The sequence below is a fragment of the Palaemon carinicauda genome, chromosome 11 (assembly GCF_036898095.1).
Source record: "Palaemon carinicauda isolate YSFRI2023 chromosome 11, ASM3689809v2, whole genome shotgun sequence".
Classification (NCBI taxonomy): Eukaryota; Metazoa; Arthropoda; class Malacostraca; order Decapoda; family Palaemonidae; genus Palaemon; species Palaemon carinicauda.
Genome location: NC_090735.1, coordinates 9917797 through 9939419, shown reverse-complemented (window position 1 = coordinate 9939419; position 21623 = coordinate 9917797). Strand labels below are relative to the sequence as shown.

At 44.7% G+C, this 21623-nt stretch overlaps 1 protein-coding gene across 1 annotated transcript in view; it reads right to left on the bottom strand.

The window, feature by feature from the left end:
• Positions 1-311: 311 nt before the first annotated feature.
• Positions 312-21623, bottom strand: part of LOC137649965 (uncharacterized) — a 33841-nt gene continuing 12529 nt past the window's right edge. Inside the window, exons 2-3 of the mRNA XM_068382946.1 lie at positions 12800-12944; positions 312-899 (exon numbers count right to left, since the gene is read on the bottom strand). Of these exons, the coding sequence (XP_068239047.1) occupies positions 764-899; positions 12800-12944 (281 nt within the window). The 3' untranslated portion in view covers positions 312-763. The remainder of the gene's footprint in view (positions 900-12799; positions 12945-21623) is intronic.

Sequence of the window (21623 nt, the reverse complement as noted above, 5' to 3'; positions counted from 1 at the left end):
TGTAAGGAGGCTTGGTCCCTATCATACTGTACTTATATATGGTTGGTCTCTAGGACATTTTGCATCAGCTGCAACAAACCATCCATTTTCTTTACCATACACAAGGACTTTTAAACCCTTAAATAGTTCTGGGAACTTTTTCTCAAGATTTTCATATATTAATTTTTGCAAAATCTAGGTCAGCTTTAGCAAATAATTTGCCCTTTATCACGCAGTTTGAATTATTACGTAAATACACGCAACACACATCTGAATTTGTCTGTGTGCATGCACTATAAACTATCTGCATCAAGTCGTGTATAGAAAAATCATTTCAGTATTTGTATCATATGTATATTATGATAAATAACAGGTTCCAATAAGATATACTGTAGTTTACATTATATGGAAGAACAATTATCTCAGGCCTAACTGCAAGCTGACAAACACATAAGCAGTTTAGCAAGTGTATACACGTACATTATTTTTTCCACCAGTCTTTTACTCCCAATAAAGCATAGATTTGTAATTTTACAATTATGAATGAAAATCAAAATTCAGGTAAAAGTGTATACTTCACTCCTCATAAATAAAAAAATACACGGTGGGATCATAATAAATAATTTGGGAAGACTAAATACCTTCAAGTTATTGAAAAAGATCACACAAAATATCTTTGCATACCAAACTTTGAAAAATAATAATAATTAAGTACATCACATACACACTGAACAACACACAGTGAATGAAAAAAAAAAATCAATAAATTAACAATACTGAAGATTCATTTAAGAGTCTGGTGATCTGCAGCATTAAATATTTCTTCATCATCGCCATCATCTGCAGCTAGAGGAAACATTTCCTGTTCATCTGTATGTGACAGGACACGGTATTTTCTTGTAGCTCGTTTTCTTCTGAACCTGCAAAATAAAATACAAGATTTAGCCCCCCCAAAAAAAAATATTTTATGGTCTTTACATTACCATTACTAACATGAAACATGATATTTTAATTATAAAATAAATTTTTGAATATACTTACCCGGTGAATATATAATAGCTGCTACTCAGCAGCTCGACAGAAAACACACTCAAAAAACTCGCGAGCGATCGCTATGAAGGTTGCGGGTGTGCCCACCAGTGCCAACTATCGGCCAGATACCACTCTTGCATGTAAACAAACCCTTCAATTCTTCTCGTCCCGCTGCGTCTCTATTGGGGAGGAAGGGAGGGCCTTTAATTTATATATTCACCGGGTAAGTATATTCAAAAATTTATTTTATAATTAAAATATCATTTTTAAATATTTAACTTAGCCGGTGAATATATAATAGCTGATTCACACCCAAGGCGGTGGGTAGAGACCAGAGTTAATTAAGTTTACAGCGTATAAGCTAAGAGTTTTTGACCGTTATCAATATAACAAAACCAAAATATATAGGTACCTGGTAAGGAAGTTGACTTAGACGATTACTCTGCCTTGTAAGTCTGTCTTCCTCACGAAGCCCAGCGATCCTCTTAGGATGCTGAAAGACTCCCAGGAGCTGAAGTATAAAGGGTTGCAACCCATACTAACAGGACCTCATCAAACCCCTAATCTGGGCGCTCTCAAGAAATGACTTTGACCACCCGCCAAATCAACAAGGATGCGAAAGGCTTCTTAGCCTTCCGTACAACCCAAAAAACAATATTAAAAAACATTTCAAGAGACAGATTAAAAAGGATATTGGAATTAGGGTAATGTAGTGGTAGAACCCTCACCCACTACTGCACTCGCTGCAACGAATGGACCCAGTGTGTAGCAGTCCTCGTAAAGAGTCTGGACATCTTTTAAGTAAAAATGACGCGAACACTGACTTGCTTCTTCAAAAAGTCGCATCCATAATACTTTGCAGAGATTTATTTTGCTTGAAGGCCACGGAGGTTGCTATAGCTCTAACTTCGTGCGTCTTAACCTTAAGCAAACATCGGTCTTTCTCATTCAAGTGAGAATGAGCTTCTCGTATTAAAAAATCTGATAAAATATGACAAAGCATTCTTTGACATAGGCAATGATGGTTTCTTAACTGAGCACCATAATGCCTCAGATTTACCTCGTAATGACTTAGTACGAGCTAAATAGAACTTAAGAGCTCTAACAGGACATAACACTCTTTCCAGTTCGTTGCCTACGATCTCTGATAAGCAAGGAATATCAAAAGATTTAGGCCAAGGACGAGAAGGCAGTTCATTTTTTGGCCAGGAAACCAAGTTGAAGAGAACAAGTGGCTTTTTCTGTAGAAAAAACCGATGTTCTTACTGAAGGCATGAAGTTCACTGACCCTTTTAGCCGAAGCCAAGCACACTAGGAAAAGTGTCTTGAGGGTGAGATCCTTCAGGGAGGCTGAATGTAATGGCTCAAACCTGTCTGACATGAGGAACCTTATGACCACGTCTAAGTTCCATCCAGGAGTTGCCAAACGACGTTCCTTAGAGGTCTCGAAAGACTTAAGGAGATCTTGGAGATCTTTATTGTTGGAAAGATCTAAGCCTCTATGTCGAAAGACCGAAGCCAACATGCTCCTGTAGCCCTTAATCGTGGGAGCTGAAAGGGAGCGAACCTTTCTCAGATGTAAAAGAAAATCTGCGATTTGGGCTACAGAGGTACTGGACGAGGACACAGATGCTGACTTGCACCAGTCTCAAAAGACTTCCCACTTCGACTGGTATACTCTAATGGTAGAAGCTCTCCTCGCTCTTGCAATCGCACTGGCTGCCTCCTTCGAAAAGCCTCGAGCTCTTGAGAGTCTTTCGATAGTCTGAAGGAAGTCAGACGAAGAGCGGGGAGGCTTAGATGGACATTCTTTACGTGGGGCTGACGTAACAGATCTACCCTTAGAGGAAGACTTCTTGGAAAGTCTACCAGCCATTGAAGTACCTCGGTGAACCACTCTCTCGCGGGCCAGAGGGTAGCAACAAACGTCAACCTTGTCCCTTCGTGAGAGGCGAACTTCTGCAGTACCTTGTTGACTATCTTGAATGGTGGGAATGCATATAAGTCCGGAAGAGACCAATCCAGTAGAAACGCGTCTATGTGGATTGCTTCTGTATCTAGGACTGGAGAGCAATAGATTGGTAACCTTTTGGTCAACGAGGAGGCAAAGAGGTCTATGGTGGGTTGACCCCAAGTAGCGCAAAGACTCTTGCCCACGTCCTTGTGGAGGGTCCATTCCGTGGGTATCACCTGACCGCTCCGACTGAGACAGTCTGCCAAGACGTTCAAGTCCCCCTGGATGAATCTCGTCAACAGGGAGATGCCTCGATTTCTTGACCATAAGAGAAGGTCCCTTGCGATCTCGAGCAGCGTGAAGGAGTGTGTGCCTCCTTGCTTGGAGATGTACGCCAAAGTTGTGGTGTTGTCTGAGTTGACCTCTACCACTTAGTTTCGAAGAAGCTTTCGAATATCATCAAGGCCAAGTGGACTGCTAATAGCTCCTTGCCGTTGATGTGCATGCTCTTCTGACTTGAGGTCCACAGACCCGAGCATTCCCGACCGTCCAGGGTCGCACCCCAACCCAAATCCGACGCGTCTGAGAACAACACGTGGTTTGGGTTCTTGACTGCTAGGGATAATCCCTCTCTCAGACTGATATTGCTGTCCCACCATTTCAGGCATGCCTTTACTGGTTCGGAGACTGGGAATGATACCGTCTCTAACGTCTTGTCCTAGTTCCAGTGAGAGGCTAGATGGAACCGGAGAGGCAGAAGGTGTAGTCTCCCTAGTGAGACAAACTGCTCCAGGGATGAGAGAGTCCCTACGAGACTGTTCCAACTCCTGACTGAACAAACGTTTTCTTTTCAGCATTAGTTGGACTTCGAGCAGGGCTTGTTCTATTCGGTGGCAGACGGAAAAGCCCGAAAAAAACTGGACTGCGAATCTCCATCCCCAAATATAGAATAATCTGGGATGGGATCAGTTGGGACTTTTAGGTTGACCAAAAGTCCCAACTCCCTGGCCAGACTCAACGTCCAATGTAGATCCTGCAGACAGCGAAGACTGGACGATGCTCTGAGAAGCCAGTCGTCCAAGTACAGGGAGGCTCGGATCCCCGATAGATGGAGGGAATTTTGCCACATTCCTCATGTGCCTCGTAAACACGAGAGGAGCAGGACTGAGGCCAAAGCACAGGGCTCGAAACTGGTACCCCACATTCCTGTAAACAAACCCCAGAAACGGTTGGGAATCCGGGTGTATAGGAATGTAGAAGTATGCCTCCTGAAGGTCGAGAGAGACCATCCAGTCGCCTTCCATAAATGCTGTCAAGACAGCCTGGTAGACTTCATCGTGAAGTTTGTCTTGACAATGAACACATTGAGCGCACTAGCCTCTTACGTACTCCTGCAGTGGACATGGCTGCCAGATCATTGGAGCCATCCCTGAGGGACTTGTTCCTGCAGAGAACGTGGCTGTCAGATCAATGGAGCCATGCCTGAAAGCCTTGTTTATGCATGACATAATTGTACAGCAAAACTTCAAACGCTCGAAAATAGCTCTGAAGTCGACCATAAAATCTTGGAGCGTCTCATGGCCAGGCGCCAGGGAGAGTCTATGAGGTTTGAGAAGTCTATCTGGGCAGAGGCAGGAACTCGCTCTATAAGCCAGCTTAAAAGTAGGGAAAGCAAAGGCTGTCTCCCCCAAACTCCTCCTGGTGATAAACCAGTCGCCTAGCAAACGTAAAGCTCTCTTAGAAGAGCGAGAGAGCACTAGCTTATAAAACAACGGCTTCGAAGTAGCTAGGCCTAGTGTAAACTCTGACGTTTAGGCGAACGAGGAGCAGCAGTTACAAAAAGATCCGGACAAAGATCCTTAAAAATCAGCATGATTTATTTAAAGTCCATAGAGGGCTAAGCAGCTTTAGGCTCCTCTCCGTCTGACAGAGTCCTCAAGGGAATATCAGTAGGAGGGGGAACAACAACTTCCTCATCTGAAGGAACCTTGTCCGACAATAGCCGAGTCTCGAACAAGGGAGAGACCTACCGTGGTGGCAATGCTTTACAAGCAGAGTCCACACGCACTGGTGCATTAGTAGCGGACCAGGACGCAACGTCATGTAACTCGAGACTGTTTTGACTGCCTAGTCTGAGCAGTCAAAACAACTCTAGACTGCGGTAGTTGACGCTCAGCGTCAAAACAAGTCAACTCCGCTGGTTGGCGAACGTCCTGAACGTCAACAGGAGCATTAGGAAGCGGCCTAACGTCCAAATGCGGCTGAAAATCAACACGTGACCGCATCGAGTGAGGCTCTACATATCGTGACTGACGTGACTTAGCTACGCCAACGTCAACAGGACGCACAAAGGTTCGTTTGGGCGGCTGAAGGCCAGGATCTCGATGAGATAAACGGCTAGGATCAACGTGAACCTTATCGGCAGAATAGTCTTCCATAAGAGAGGCAAGCTTATTCTGCATGTCTTGCCGTACAACCCTTTAGGATCAACGGGAATGGTTGCGGTAAGAGACGAGGGTAACGTCTGTGACTGCAAAACCTTGCCTACAAAAAGACTCTCAGAGCCTGTGTTACGCTTTTGTTTAGGCGGCGAGCAGTCTTCCGATGACTGCATAGGGTCAGAGCTGTCCTAATAGCTAAAACCAGGACGCTGGACCTGTCCTGAAAGGACTGACTTTCGCTTAAAGGGCCTCGAAACCTTGTTCCACGGTTTCTTATGCGAAAATCCTTCGGATGACGAGGAGAAAATCGTCTCTCTCGCCTTATGGTAGGGGTGATCTTGGTGAGATACACCTGATACCATAGAGGGAACGTCTGTTCGCTGATCAAGGCCTCTCGAACCCATAAGTCGTACGACATTACTTCTCCCCTGGGCTTGGGAGCTTGCAAGAGGTCCCGGACTAGGCGAACGACAGGCACGAACAGACGAACCCTCGGTCGCAACACTGATAACACTTTGCGCAATATCACTTTATCACTACAATTTTCTGTTTTGCACTTATTTCACTGAAATCGAATTTTTTAACAATTCACATTAGGTATGAATAAAACTGATTTCTACCTGAAGCACGCAATTCTACCCTCATCAAAAGGTTATAATTGCGAAATCAGTCGTATAATGTAAGCACATTAATACAAGCAAAAAACAGTAAACATATTTTAAGATAAAAAGATCAGTGGCTGGGAAAGAGACTAAACACTAGTTCATTCAAAACTACGTTTTCAATCTCTCACCGTACAGTGCCTTGGGACGAGAATAAAAACTAAAAACGTTTTATCCTTTCTCCCCGTACAGAGACTAGGGACGAGAGTAACTCGAGAACAACGTTACTCGCTTGGGACGAGAATAAAGATTGGAACGTTCTCTCTCCTCTCTCTCTCTCCGTCTCTATCTCTCTCTCTCTCTCTCTCTCTCTCTCTTGATTTCGCACCGAAGAGAAGAGCCCACTTACGTTTCGTCAATAAACAGGTTATTTGACCAAAGGAAAAAACTGAAAGGTTTTTCAATTAAAAAGTTCCTTTAAAATAGAATTTAAAACATTTAAGCTTTGAAAGAAGAATGAACAAAACGTCAGAATCGATTTACTCTTTCTGCAAAGTGAAACCGTGATACTCTCTCTCTCTATCGTAACGATAGAGCGCAAACTGCGTAGCATAAATAAACTAAACGTTAGTTCATCTTTGAAACAGTACGAAGCCTATTCAAAGAAAATCTTTCATAAAATATCTACTAAAAAATATTCATTTAATAAGTTTTAAATCATTAGCTCTGTAAAAGTTATTTACGATTGAAAGGGCTCAACGTTGTTTAACTTCGGTTTCCAAGTTAGGACCGCCTACTCTCAGGAAAGGTCGCATATAAACAAAGCATTAAAATTTATCTTGATGTTTATTATAAATGGAAAGCTAATCGAAGAGGCCTAATAAAGGCGGTAGAGATATAAAATATATAGAGGAAAATCTATAATTAATTTATTACGTGATAAGATAATTGCTAAAAGCCTAAAACACACTTCCGTACTAAGGGAAGGGTCGGCCATTTAAAAGTCAAAATAAAGTCCAAAAAACAATCCAAAGTCATCAAAAATTAAATCTATCCAAAAACGAGTTCAAGATTTAAGTTGAAGATAAAACACCTGCACTGCGAAAGCTCAAACCAAAATGAAGTACTTCACCAAATATGTTGAGAAAACTCCAGGTTCTACAGCGAGTAATGATACGTCTTGTCGTCAAGGTCGACAGAGAAGAATTGAAGGGTTTGTTTACATGCAAGAGTGGTATCTGGCCGATAGTTGGCGCTGGTGGGCACACCCGCAACCTTCATAACGATCGCTCGCGAGTTTTTTGAGTGTGTTTTCTGTCGAGCCGCTGAGTAGCAGCTATTATATATTCACCGGCTAAGTTAAATATTTAAAAAAAATATTTTCATACTATCATATATTAGTTTCATTAAATTTCTTTCAGCCATCTACAGTTCACGAATACAGTACCGGTAAAACTAATAAAAGATTGACTAAAATCTACATACCGTATTTTCTGATAATGTACATGATAATGTACATTTGGACACTGCAGTCCCTGGCACACCTCACTCTGAAGAAGTGCACACAGTCACACACTTACTTCACAGCCAGTAACCAAACAGGTAATGTAGGGAGAGATATCAGACGTGATGGGAGGGGCTAAATAAACAGGAACTCTTAATACAGTACGGGTGTGACGGTGTATTTCTTCAGAGCAAGGTGTACCAGCAATCCCTATATCCAACTGTTTATACATATTTTCATAGTTCTGACCATCCTTTATATTTAGATCTTCCGAGACTGTACCATCCACTACGGAGTACTATGTTACATATGCAGTTAATTCCAAGCCTTCCCTTTTAAATCAGAAGGCTCAATACTACTGTAGATATTATTCTAGAGGTTACATTCCAGCTGTGATCAGATTGTGGAATGATTTTCCTGATCCGGTGGTTGAATCAACGGAATTTCATAAATTCAAACTTAACACATATGCTTCTCTGTTGAACAGGTTGACATACCTGTAAGTCTCCTTTCATAGTTTACATGTGACTTACTGTCTATTAAATATTATTGACCTTATTATAATCTTTATTTTCTAACTTCAGTTGGGTTAGGCATGAGGTGTGGAATTAATTTTGTTCCTAAAGCCTTTAAATTACCCACATCATTTGACATCCTATGACAATTACCAACAGGCAAAATACATACATACAGTACATACATATACCAAGGCACTTCCCCCAATTTTGGGGGGTAGCCGACACCAACAATGAAACAAAACAAAAAGGGGACCTCTACTCTCTACGTTCCTTCAGCCTAACCAGGGACTCAACCGAGTTCAGCTGGTACTGCTAGGGTGCCACAGCCCAACCTCCCACATTATCCACCACAGATGAAGCTTCATAATGCTGAATCCCCTACTGCTGCTACCTCCGCGGTCATCTAAGGCACCGGAGGAAGCAGCAGGGCCTACTGGAACTGCATCACAATCGCTCGCCATTCATTCCTATTTCTAGCACGCTCTCTTGCCTCTCTCACATCTATCCTCCTATCACCCAGAGCTTTCTTCACACCATCCATCCACCCAAACCTTGGCCTTCCTCTTGTACTTCTCCCATCAACTCTTGCATTCATCACCTTTTTTAGCAGACAACCATTTTCCATTCTCTCAACATGGCCAAACCACCTCAACACATTCATATCCACTCTAGCCGCTAACTCATTTCTTACACCCGTTCTCTCCCTCACCCTATCTACTCGAGATACACCAGCCATACTCCTTAGACACTTCATCTCAAACACATTCAATTTCTGTCTCTCCATCACAGGCAAAATAATCATGGAAAAGTGAATAACCATATATTTTCATCATCTTTTTTTTACTGTATTTTCACTTTATAGATTTTGTTGGTAAATGCACAATCCTGATCTGAGTGGAGATAAACTCTCTCATTCCCCAAGGTTAGGTTTGTTCATGCATGGGGGCGGAATATAGCAGTTCTGGAAAAGGTGTAGCAGTGAACTTTGTACAATATGTAACAAGATGTCTCCAACTTTCTCTGGATTATAAAATCTCCATCCAGTAAGAGAATTTACACACTGTACCTGCTATGTATATCAAGGGGGAATTGGAGAAGTTATTAGAGTAGAAAACTCGTTTGTATAAATGGCCGCTACGATCTTGGGGCTGAGCAGCTGTGTCTATTTTCCCGGTCTTGGGAGGCTATGCCTGTACAGTCTGGTTGCCATGAGATAAGTTTCGTTCCTCTACAGATATTCTTATAAGAAAATCTTTGACTCATGCTGCTGCTGTACTCCTGGTGCGGAGCAGCTGCTTGTACCAGAGGCACACTCTGTGTGCTCTTAGGGCTAGTGCCTTGTGCCAAGAGCCCCTGCCCGGATGTATGAGCCGGGCAATCTGAACGAATGAACGAAAGAACAGGTCTTAAAAGAGGTACAAGATTTTATTATCTAGGGGGCATATAGGAGATTCAATCATAAGTTGAGAAAACAGTAACAAAGTGTAGTCAAAGCATGGAGGAACTGGAGAAAAATTGCCACGGGTTTACAACATGATACCAAAGAAATATCATCCTCTCTGGTCTAGGGCCCATGTCTCAATGTGCAAAGCAAGGGGTCAATGTGTATTAGGGAGACCCATGGGTTCAGGTTCTATTAAACCCATCACAGGACCTGCAATACAGTACTGAAATTCATCCAACAACCAATAATACTGTACAGTATGTCAACCAAAAACAATACTAATACTGGAGACAATACTACCAGACCACGTTGCTTGTACCCAGCCACTATCTTCAGTATGCAGAATAAACCTCATGTGTCCCACTCCCCTAAATGGGACAAGGGAGGAGATAGGGTCTTGGAGACACCACACCATCTCCCCAAAAATAGGTTTTTTCTTTGTCAAAAACATTTTTGGGGGGTTAATGTGCAGTTTGGTGTCCAAAGTTTAATACCAAAGCAATAATTGAGTAGATTCATGTACAATAAAGGATCATCACCTACAATCAAGCAAACATCCAATTCATGTGTGTACGGGCAAGAAGAAAAGCTAAAGTCAGACACTCACCTCAAGGGAAATCTCTGGGGAAAGAACTAGATACCTGTCCTGGTGCTTCTGCTGAGGGACCTGGTTGAAGGCTCCCTCTTCTATCCATGTTCTCCTCGTAGGTACCACAAACATGTCAAGTACCAAATATGCATGTTGTACTGCTTTGATTTGTTTTAGATAGTGTTTTATAGTAAACACCTTATGCCCAGACCAACCTGTAAAGCTCTAGATGTCCTTAAATTGAATATCAGCAAAAAATGTCATTGAGGAAATCATTTTTTTTTTAGGGATGGAGATGATGAACTTTTTTGATAAGGGAAGTCATTAGAATATGGATAATGCCTGTAGAAATGGGGTTGTTGTCTGGATATTTTGAAAAAGACTACCTTCTGAAAACATGGATCTCTCCAGATATAATTGGAGGGTAGACACTGGACAGAGGTTACCATTCAAAGGCAGTAAATCTGTGATAAAAAGAGGATCCTGCTTCTGAGGAGGCTTTTTGTTTTTGGCCAAAAACAGGGGACCTGGAGCCAGAATCTGGAGAAAGCCAGGAGAGATAGTGATAAACTCCTGTTCTCTATGTAATGCCGTAAGCTTAAGGACTCTTGTTCCTGATGTTAATGCTATATAAAAAAATAGCCTTCTGCAGTAATTTTTAAAGAAATGGTAGAATTATCTAGTTTTGCCAAAAATCTAGTACTCTAGTACTCTAGTTTTCCCAAAAATCTAGTACTCTAGCACTCTATCAAAGTCTCCCCAATCCCCAAGAGCTCCTACTGGTACTCGTGTCTTTGAACAGGAAAATAGAGACTTGTATAAGGGTTTCCCAATTGAAAACCAAATCCTTAGTAGTCTAAACTCTTCTCATAATTATCAAATACTATAGATAATTGACCCCTTCAACGAATCAAATGATAGGGAAGGAGGTCATACTAGTTCGTATTTTTTTCTCTAACTACATGGTACAGTAGTCAAAACTCTAGGCTTAAAAAAGCCTTTGGGTAGGAAAAAGTAGTGGCATATCATAATGCAAAGTTCAATTTGGCCCTCATAACAGATATGGGAAGGAGGCTCCAGTAACAGTGGGTAGAATACTTCCTGCTATGGTTACCCCCTCTGGTGAAACATGCTCTGCTGATTGTGGGCTAGTACGAGCCAAGGGGGGGATGGTGCGGTGCTGGTCGTGCAACCGTAGGGGCGCAGGCACACGATGCTACCTCGCCAGGTAAAGCACACTCAACAGTCTTTGTGTATGTGCAAGGTACAAGTGGGTGAGTGGGGTGCCCAAGCAGATGACGTCCTGCACTCTCAACCTAGCCCGGTGAGCACATTGATGATCACACCTGACTCACTAACAAAGAAACCTATGTATGCTGGACACTCGGAGAACCTCGAGAGACCACAGTGGTGCACTGGGCAACACGCTGGTCTGCAGGATAATTGAGAGAGTGATCGTCCACTAACTCCAGAGAGCTCAGCTCCGAAGAGCAAGAGCACGCTGGAGACGAATTATGCTGGCACTTCTGAACTACCTAGAGAGATAGACTATCAGGCGATGACAACCTCACACCCTTGCAAGGGCATCTGCCAGAAATCTCCAGAGGGTCAGTGGGCTCAGGAGGATGAACTTGCGCTGAGCAAGATCAGCGAATACATATGCCCCGAGGGGAGAGTGCACTGAGGGAGCTCTCGCCTAAGCGGTACCCCGCAGATCCTCAGATGGGCAAGGATTTACTGAGGAGGAGGCAGGTCCGGGGGTTAAGAGAATGAGCAGAAGGGACTCCCTCCTGTTGGCTATAGAAGGAGCCGTGCCGAAGCCAACCCCAACAGGAGTAAAAACACTCTCCTTCTGAGCCCCACACACCAAAATCTTCAGGAGCCTGTCCTTTGACAGGGGATCCATAAGTCCCAAAGATGGCCAAAAGAGACACAAAGCATCTTGAGATGTAGACTCTTCAAAGGAGGAAGGTTTAGCCATCTCACTAGGGGAGATAGGAAGAACTACCTAACCTGAGGGATACCCAAGGGTTAAACAGCCACCGCTCTTGCTTGATCCTCCCCAGGAGGAGGCTGAATGAGAAGAGACCAAGGAGAGGGTACAGTACCAAGAAAGAGAGAAAGTAGTTGGGACATCTTCAACTTCGAGAAATGCCCTGGAGAAGAATCCCCTTTAGACTTTTGCTTTCCCCTCCTGCCATACCGCTCCTACTGGGAAAATGGGCACTCGCATCTCTAGCTACATAGAGAGGCCAGCAAGCAGGAACACCCTCTGCACATAGGGGAAAGTCAGTGAGGATCCGTCTCTATCTTGGACAAATCTGCATGTTGTGCAATTTCAAGCATGCACACTGCACACACCTACGTAAGAAAAAGGAAAAAAGATTAATCAAGCCAGTTCAAAGAGCATGGAAGAGAACGTCCACTCTCAACCACAACTAAAATTAAAATGGAGTTGTAGTGAGTGTAGGGGGGATGTTTCCCAGCTACCCACTGGTAACCAGTACAGTTGTTGACACCCAATTAAAAGTTTTATAGTCGTATTCCTGCTTGTACTGTTATCTTCTCCTACGTAAAGAACAAGGTTAGTATTCGCCTAGGAACAAAGTTATTCTTGAAACTAATTTGCACAGTGCATATATACACATTTCAAAACTTATAAACAATTTTCCTTTAGTTAATTTGAATTTAATACCTCAACTTAAACAAAATACTGTATGTAAATGTGTATCTTACCTTAAAAATTTTATGAGAATGTATATAAGTACAATGACTCCTACAAAAACAAAGACGTAAAACAGCCTTAAAATTGCATCAGGTTTTAATCCACTCGGAGGACCAAGACCTAGTTCATCCTCTTCAGTATTTTCAACTGTTTGTCCTGAAATTCAAAATCTTATTATCATCAAGTATAATTCCCAAATTAAAAAAAAAAAATTAGTACTGTACAAAACTATAATTTGTAAAACTACACAAACCTGAGTCTTTTACATTGGAATGAATTCAGCAAAGCTGTAACGTTCGTTTAAGCATACAGATTACAGTACTGTACTATTAAAAAATTTGTGATTTGTTTCTACACAAATACAAATCATCGTTCTTTAATATGAGACAGTATTAGGAGGGTGGAAGTCTCTATAGCCAAGACTGGCTTGTTTACTAACCCGGGAAATATCATTGCACTTGGCTCTTGTGGAAGACCAAAATTGATGACTCCTGTCACCCTTCCAAAAACCTATGCATGAAGATGTAACAAGAATTAAGCTAGGTCTCTACCTGAAGTCTGGTAGACAGTCATGGAAGAATCTACAGTATATATCCATAAGGATAAAGTGTCTGAATGTATGGTCATGATTAGAAATATGTTTGCATATATTTCATTCTTCTTCCCCCATATCTGGGACATTGGGAGAGATACTTCAATACTTATTCGATCGTGAGACTTGCCTACATCTAGAGTCCGATCTAGCATATAACGGAATGACTGCTTCACCCTAATTGAGATGGAAAAGGAAAAGGAGTACAGCCAGATATTCTATCTCTCCTTCTACACTTATGTTGCAACCAATATCTTAGACAAGATGATACTTGTACCATGAGGGAGATAGGTTCGCAACACGACTTCTTGTGTAGCTACCACAGGACCAAGGATAAGGTTATCCATGGACCTATATCGGCAGTGAAGTTTGTATGTCGTATCTGACTCCTACCTTCAGGACTAGTGCCACTACTTCTTGAAGGTTAGGGTAGATCCAATATCCATGACTTCATGCACTCAAACTAGGTGCTTGAGTCAGAAGCAATGTTCTTGGACACCTTTACCCTTTTGGCACAAGAAAGTGTCTTTGGTGCTCCTCACGGGAAACCGAGTTCACTAAGTAGTGACATGTCATCACAGGACAGAGGAGTCATCCTGCACCCGACTAGTAAGGAGGAGATGGAGAATGACGTGAGAGTGCCAGGCTACATTCTGGGTCTTGGACACAAACTCTGGATCAAGGGAGAGAAAGGCCTTCCTCTTTTGAGAATGGCTTGTGCCATACGAAATGCTAAGTCCAAGGCTCGCGAGTAGTCTAGGGGTCAACCCGTATTTGATGCTCGGTCAAGGGTACAGGAGGGTTCGCTTTAGACCTGAGAGCTCTAGTAACATCCCTAAGGGGCTCGAGTTCCTGGAGAGGGAAGACTACTTGGGAGTTACTCCTGAGCCTGGGCTGATCCTCCAAAAGGGAGAGAGTCCAAGCTCTTCTGTCTGAGATCTGTACCCCTGGGGATTTACAGTGTCTGCTAGAACATTACTCTTGTTGGAATGGATCTTGCGTATTCCTCTATCACATTGACGACTGCCCAGGTGCATACCTGTTTCTACAATCACTAAGGGTCTATAAAACAGTACCCCTTTGCTTATAGAATTAAGTAATGAAGCTGGGGTTGATCATCTTCAATGTTGCTGTGTAACTTATTAAACCCTGTTTGGAAGATAGCAACAGCATTGCTTAGACTTCCAGTAAGTTAAAAAGCAGGTGTTTACTTCCATGAACCATGTCCCCAAGATGTTCAGGTACTCTGGTTTGCCCCACCATCCTTGAATTCGTCTGTGAACCGCAGTATCCCTGGAGATGGAGCACATGTGTAACTCCATTGGAGAGGACAGTGCCAAGCAGTCACCAAGACCGATCATCCTATGTTTACTATTCCCTTGAAACCAGAAGGTAAGGAAATTGCTGAGGAGGAAGCAAAGGTACTCCCAAGAGAACTAATGAATGAGTACTTTGTACACATTCTTCAGATCTACTGAAACCATCAAGTCCCCTTCTCTGATGGAAATCAGAGCAATCTACCCCTTTTACATTCTCAAACTGATTAAAGGGAGAGATATCGATGATTATTCTTCAGGCCTCACTTAACTTATCCACCTGGAAGTTTAGACTATTAAAACCTGGAGATCCATCTTGAACATCTTTGAGCGCAATCTTCTCCAACATCCCTTTTGCCTCTGCAACAATGCTAGGAATTTCAGTAATATTGTAGGATACTTACAAATGCTATCATTCTGCAAGATAAAGGAGGGCCAGACATTCACTACCCAAGGGTCAGTTCCATTTTCCTGCCAGGTTGTCCAATGGCATGAGAGGCATCCGCCCATTCGCAAGAGGAGAGGAGGAACTCCAACACAAATATCCACCTCTAACTCTTCTGTCCCCCTTCCTGAATTGGCCTTGAAAGAGCTGTGAATCCATACAATCCTTCCTAGTAGAACAAGTTGCAGGTAGTCCTGATATGGGTTTAGAGATGGTAGCAGTGACCTTCTTCCCCATTGATCCTTGAGCCAGAGCCCTCGAAGGAGACTTGCTTTGACTTCTCCACCACCACCAACACACGATTCATTGGTCAGAGAAACGTAAACCACCGCACCAAAGCTTTCTGAAGTGCCAGTGCTACCTCTGAGAACACCTGAGAATACTTCTCCTTCAAAACCCAGTTGGCCCACTAGGTTGCTTCTTGATGTGATAAAAAGATCCTAGCTTTTCCACCAGACAGCATGAATTTCCTGTGCTTCTCCAGAGTCAGAGTTAATAACTACATTGTCTTCTCAAAGTATGCCAGGGCACCTGATTACTGGTCAATCCGCAAGACCACTTGGAGGTTGGCTTTGGCAGAAGTCTCCTTAGCCACTAACTCAAAAGCCGAGAACAATGTATTTTTTTATCTAAAGAGGTTCTGACACACAAGATTCTGGCACATAGAACCTTTACTGCCTTAAACGTGCAGGACCAACAGGAAGAAGGAGCTATAAGATCTACAGATTTTATCATCAACTCAGTCAAGAGCCAACTAACAAGCTCCAGAGGTAACAACCCTTCAGGGGTACTACAGTATAATGCTTATCAAATGACCTAGATCCTAGTACTATGATCACCACACTCATTTCATTGCATTCACCAATGAGTAATAGATCTTCCACAAAGGCACAGTTTGACTCTGGGTTCTCTGCTTGCACTAGCACTTGGCCAAGGTCCGGTACCTTTGGGCCACAAGCATCCTGAGCGTCCTCATCCCTTGCAAGGGATGAAGGCTCGGTAGGTTGCTCAGATCTACATACTCTACTGTCCTAAGGACAGAACCAGCAACATAATCAGGAGCCAATGAAGGACCAGCTGGTTGTCATCTGGGGGAGAAAGATCTCTGGCACTGATGAAACTAGTGTCAGAGGACGTACAAAGCAACCTTGCCTCTGTTGATCATAGTACTGTAGAGAGTAAGCTGTGGACCAGTGCTCAAGAGCAAGGGGCTGTGTCACCTCAACCACCGACTCGTATAGGCTATGCCGGTTGCATGAAAAATGTTATTTTCCTTAGTAAAATAAATTTTTGAATATACTTACCCGATGATCATGTAGCTGTCAACTCTGTTGCCCGACAGAAAAATCTAAGGTCGGGATACGCCAGCGATCGCTATACAGGTGGGGGTGTACACAACAGCGCCATCTGTCGAGTAGGTACTCAGGTACTTCTTGTCAACAAGAACTCAATTTTCTCCTCAGTCCACTGGTTCTCTATGGGGAGGAAGGGAGGGTCCTTAAATTCATGATCATCGGGTAAGTATATTCAAAAATTTATTTTACTAAGGAAAATAACATTTTTCAATATTAATCTTACTCGATGATCATGTAGCTGATTCACACCCAGGGGGGTGGGTGGAGACCAGCATACATGTTAACATTAGAAGCTAAGTATCCCGTATTTCATTTTAGCAGTTATTCAAAATAACAAACATAAAATAAATAAGTACCTGGTAAGGAAGTCGACTTGAACCATTACTCTGCCTTTTTAAGTACGTCTTCCTTACTGAGCCTAGCGATCCTCTTAGGATGCTGAGCGACTCCTAGGTGCTGAAGTATGAAGGGCTGCAACCCATACTAAAGGACCTCATCACAACCTCTAATCTAGGCGCTTCTCAAGAAAGAATTTGACCACCCGCCAAATCAACCAGGATGCGGAAGGCTTCTTAGCCTTCCGTACAACCCAAAAAACAACAATAAAAAGCATTTCAAGAGAAAGATTAAAAAAGGTTATGGGATTATGGGAATGTAGTGGTTGAGCCCTCACCTACTACTGCACTCGCTGCTACGAATGGTCCCAGGGTGTAGCAGTTCTCGTAAAGAGACTGGACATCTTTGAGGTAAAATGATGCGAACACTGACTTGCTTCTCCAATAGGTTGCATCCATAACACTCTGCAGAGAACGGTTCTGTTTGAAGGCCACTGAAGTAGCGACAGCTCTAACTTCATGTGTCCTTACCTTCAGCAAAGCATGGTCTTCTTCCTTCAGATGAGAATGGGCTTCTCTAATCAAAAGCCTGATGTAATAAGAAACTGCGTTCTTAGACATCGGTAAAGCAGGTTTCTTGATAGAACACCATAAAGCTTCTGATTGTCCTCGTAATGGCTTTGTACGTCTTAAATAGTACTTAAGAGCTCTTACTGGGCAAAGTACTCTCTCTTGTTCGTTACCAACCAAGTTGGACAGGCTTGGGATCTCGAACGACTTGGGCCAAGGACGAGAAGGAAGCTCGTTTTTAGCTAAAAAACCAAGCTGCAAGGAACATGTAGCCGTTTCAGATGTTAAACCTATGTTCCTGCTGAAGGCGTGAATCTCACTGACTCTTTTAGCTGTTGCTAAGCAAACGAGGAAAAGAGTCTTTAATGTGAGATCCTTAAAAGAGGCTGATTGAAGCGGTTCGAACCTTGCTGACATCAGGAACCTTAAAACCACGTCTAGGTTCCAGCCTGGTGTGGCTAACCGACGCTCCTTTGAGGTCTCAAAAGACTTAAGGAGGTCCTGTAGATCTTTGTTGGTGGAAAGATCTAAGCCTCTGTGGCGGAAGACCGCTGCCAACATGCTTCTGTAACCTTTGATCGTAGGAGCTGATAGGGATCTTACATTCCTTAGATGTAAAAGGAAGTCAGCTATCTGCGTTACAGAGGTACTGGTTGAGGAAACTGCATTCGCCTTGCACCAGCTTCGGAAGACTTCCCATTTTGACTGGTAGACCTTGAGAGTGGATGTCCTCCTTGCTCTGGCAATCGCTCTGGCTGCCTCCTTCGAAAAGCCTTTAGCTCTTGAGAGTCTTTCGATAGTCTGAAGGCAGTCAGACGAAGAGCGTGGAGGCTTGGGTGTACCTTCTTTACGTGCGGCTGACGCAGAAGGTCCACTCTTAGAGGAAGAGTCCTGGGAACGTCCACTAGCCATTGCAGTACCTCGGTGAACCATTCTCTCGCGGGCCAGAGGGGAGCAACCAACGTCAACCGTGTCCCTTCGTGAGAGGCGAACTTCTGCAGTACCTTGTTGACAATCTTGAACGGAGGGAACGCATACAGGTCTAGATGGGACCAATCCAGAAGAAAGGCATCTACGTGAACTGCTGCTGGGTCCGGAATCGGTGAACAATAAATCGGGAGCCTCTTGGTCATCGAGGTAGCGAATAGATCTATGGTGGGCTGACCCCACAGGGCCCATAGTCTGCTGCAAACATTCTTGTGAAGGGTCCACTCTGTGGGGATGACCTGACCCTTCCGGCTGAGGCGATCTGCCATGACATTCATGTCGCCTTGAATGAACCTCGTTACCAGCGAAATCTTTCGATCTCTTGACCAAGTGAGGAGGTCCCTTGCGATCTCGAACAACTTCCTCGAATGAGTCCCTCCTTGCTTGGAGATGTACGCCAAGGCTGTGGTGTTGTCAGAGTTCACCTCCACCACCTTGCCTAGATGGAGGGACTTGAAGTTTATCAAGGCCAGATGAACTGCCAATAGCTCCTTGCAGTTGATGTGAAGTGTTCTTTGCTCCTGATTCCACGTGCCCGAGCATTCCCGTCCGTCCAGTGTCGCACCCCAGCCCGTGTCCGATGCGTCCGAGAAGAGAAGGTGGTCGGGGGTCTGAACAGCCAATGGTAGACCTTCCTTGAGAAGAATGCTGTTCTTCCACCACGTCAGTGCAGACCTCATCTCTTCGGATATAGGAACTGAGACCGCTTCTAGCGTCATGTCCTTTCTCCAGTGAGCAGCTAGATGATACTGAAGGGGGCGGAGGTGGAGTCTCCCTAACTCGATGAACTGGGCCAGCGATGAAAGTGTCCCTGTTAGACTCATCCACTGCCTGACTGAACATCGGTTCCTTCTCAGCATGCTCTGGATGCATTCTTGGGCTTGACTGATCCTGGGGGCCGACGGAAAAGCCCAAAAAGCTCGACTCTGAATCTCCATACCTAGATAGACAATGGTTTGAGATGGGACGAGTTGGGACTTCTCTATATTGACCAGGAGACCCAATTCCTTGGTCAGATCCAAAGTCCATCTGAGATTCTCCAGACAGCGACGACTTGACGGAGCTCTTAAAAGCCAGTCGTCCAAATAGAGGGAGGCTCTGATGTCTGCCAAGTGAAGGAATTTGGCAATATTCCTCATCAGTTTGGTAAACACAAGAGGTGCCGTGCTTAGGCCAAAGCACAGGGCTTGGAACTGGTACACGACCTTTCCAAAGACGAACCTTAGGAAAGGTTGGGAGTCTGGATGGACGGGGACATGAAAGTACGCGTCTTTTAGGTCCAACGAGACCATCCAGTCTTCCTTCCTGACCGATGCTAGCACCGACTTCGTCGTCTCCATAGTGAACGTCTGCTTGGTGACAAAAGCATTGAGAGCACTGACGTCCAGCACCGGTCTCCAGCCTCCTGTCTTCTTCGCTACCAGGAAGAGACGGTTGTAGAAGCCCGGGGATTGATGGTCCCGGACTATGACTACCGCTCCCTTTTGTAGCAAGAGAGACACCTCTTGCTGCAAAGCTAGCCTCTTGTCCTCCTCCTTGTAGTTGGGAGAGAGGTTGATGGGAGTAGTTGCTAGAGGGGGATTGCGCCAGAACGGAATCCTGTACCCCTCTCTTAGCAACTTCACAGACTGAGCGTCTGCACCTCTGCTCTCCCAAGCCTGCCAGTAGTTCTTGAGCCTGGCTCCCACTGCTGTCTGGAGAGGAAGGCAGTCAGATTCTGCCTTTTGAGGACTTGGAACCCTTCTTCTTTTTGCCACGATGACTGTCGGCACGGGTACCTCCTCTGCTGGAGGTTCTGCCACGAAAGGGCGGGATGAACCTAGATGCTGGTGTGTCCATCCTAGGTCTAGGCACGGAAGGTAAAGAGACTTTACGTGCGGAAGAAGCCACCAGGTCATGGGTATCCTTCTGGATCAACGAGGCAGCAATCCCCTTGATCAGCTCTTCCGGAAAGAGACACTGGGAAAGCGGAGCAAACATCAACTCCGACTTCTGGCAAGGTGTGATCCCCGCAGACAAGAAGGAGCAAAGATGATCTCTCTTCTTAAGCACTCCAGACACGTACGAAGCCGCAAGTTCACCAGACCCATCCCGAATGGCTTTGTCCATGCTAGACATGATAAGCATGGCAGAGTCCTTATCCGAAGGGGAAGTCTTTCTGCTTAACGCCCCCAAACACCAGTCGAGGAAGTTGAAGATCTCAAAAGCACGAAAAACTCCCTTCAACAGATGGTCCATGTCAGAGAAGGACCAGCAAATCTTGGAGCGTCTCATAGCCAGCCTGCGGGGAGAGTCAACCAGACTTGAGAAGTCGCCCTGGGCAGAGGCAGGAACTCCCAAGCCGGGTTCCTCTCCCGTGGCATACCAGACGCTAGATTTGGAAGCAAGCTTGGTAGGCGGAAAGATGAAAGCAGTCTTTCCCAGTTGCTTCTTGGACTGCAACCACTCTCCCATTACCCTCAAAGCTCTCTTGGATGAGCGTGCGAGTACGAGTTTCGTGAAGGCAGGAGCTGCTGACTGCATGCCTAAAGCGAACTCGGAGGGAGGTGAGCGCGGGGTTGCAGACACAAACTGTTCCGGATACAACTCCCTGAACAGGGCAAGGACTTTCCTAAAGTCTAAGGAGGGAGGCGTAGACTTGGGTTCTTCTAAGTCGGAGTGCGGATCGTCCAAATGCGCAGCTTCGTCGTCATCAGATACTCCATCATCCGAATGCTGAGGAGGAAGTGGCAAAGGTGGAGCAGAAAGCTGAACGGCTGAATCCGGCAGCACGGGTGCATGCGTAGCTGCGGATCCAACATCATGCCGCTGCTGGTCAGTCTGCGAGCTGGCAACAACAAAAGCGGAGTGCTGGTGCGTGGGAGGGACTGCCGTGGGTTGCGGAGCATGCCGCATTGCGTCAAAACACGGCAGCTTGACAGCACCTTCCCACTGCTGATGCGGTAGCTCACGCATGTCAACGGAGGGTGCAGCATGAACATGCGTCTGGCAGGGTCGACTGCGCATCGGTGGTGGAGCTCTCACAGGTGGAGTGTGGGAGCAGGCAGCCGCAGTATCTGCTGAGCGCACAACCGTGGCAGGTTGTAGGTTAACAGGTGCAGTGTCAACCTTCTCAGCACGATACTCCTGCATGAAGGAAGCAAGCTGAGACTGCATAGTCTGCAGCATGGACCACTTAGGGTCTACCGTGGTTGGTGCGGCAACAGACGGAGTAGTTGCCTGCTGCGGAACCACT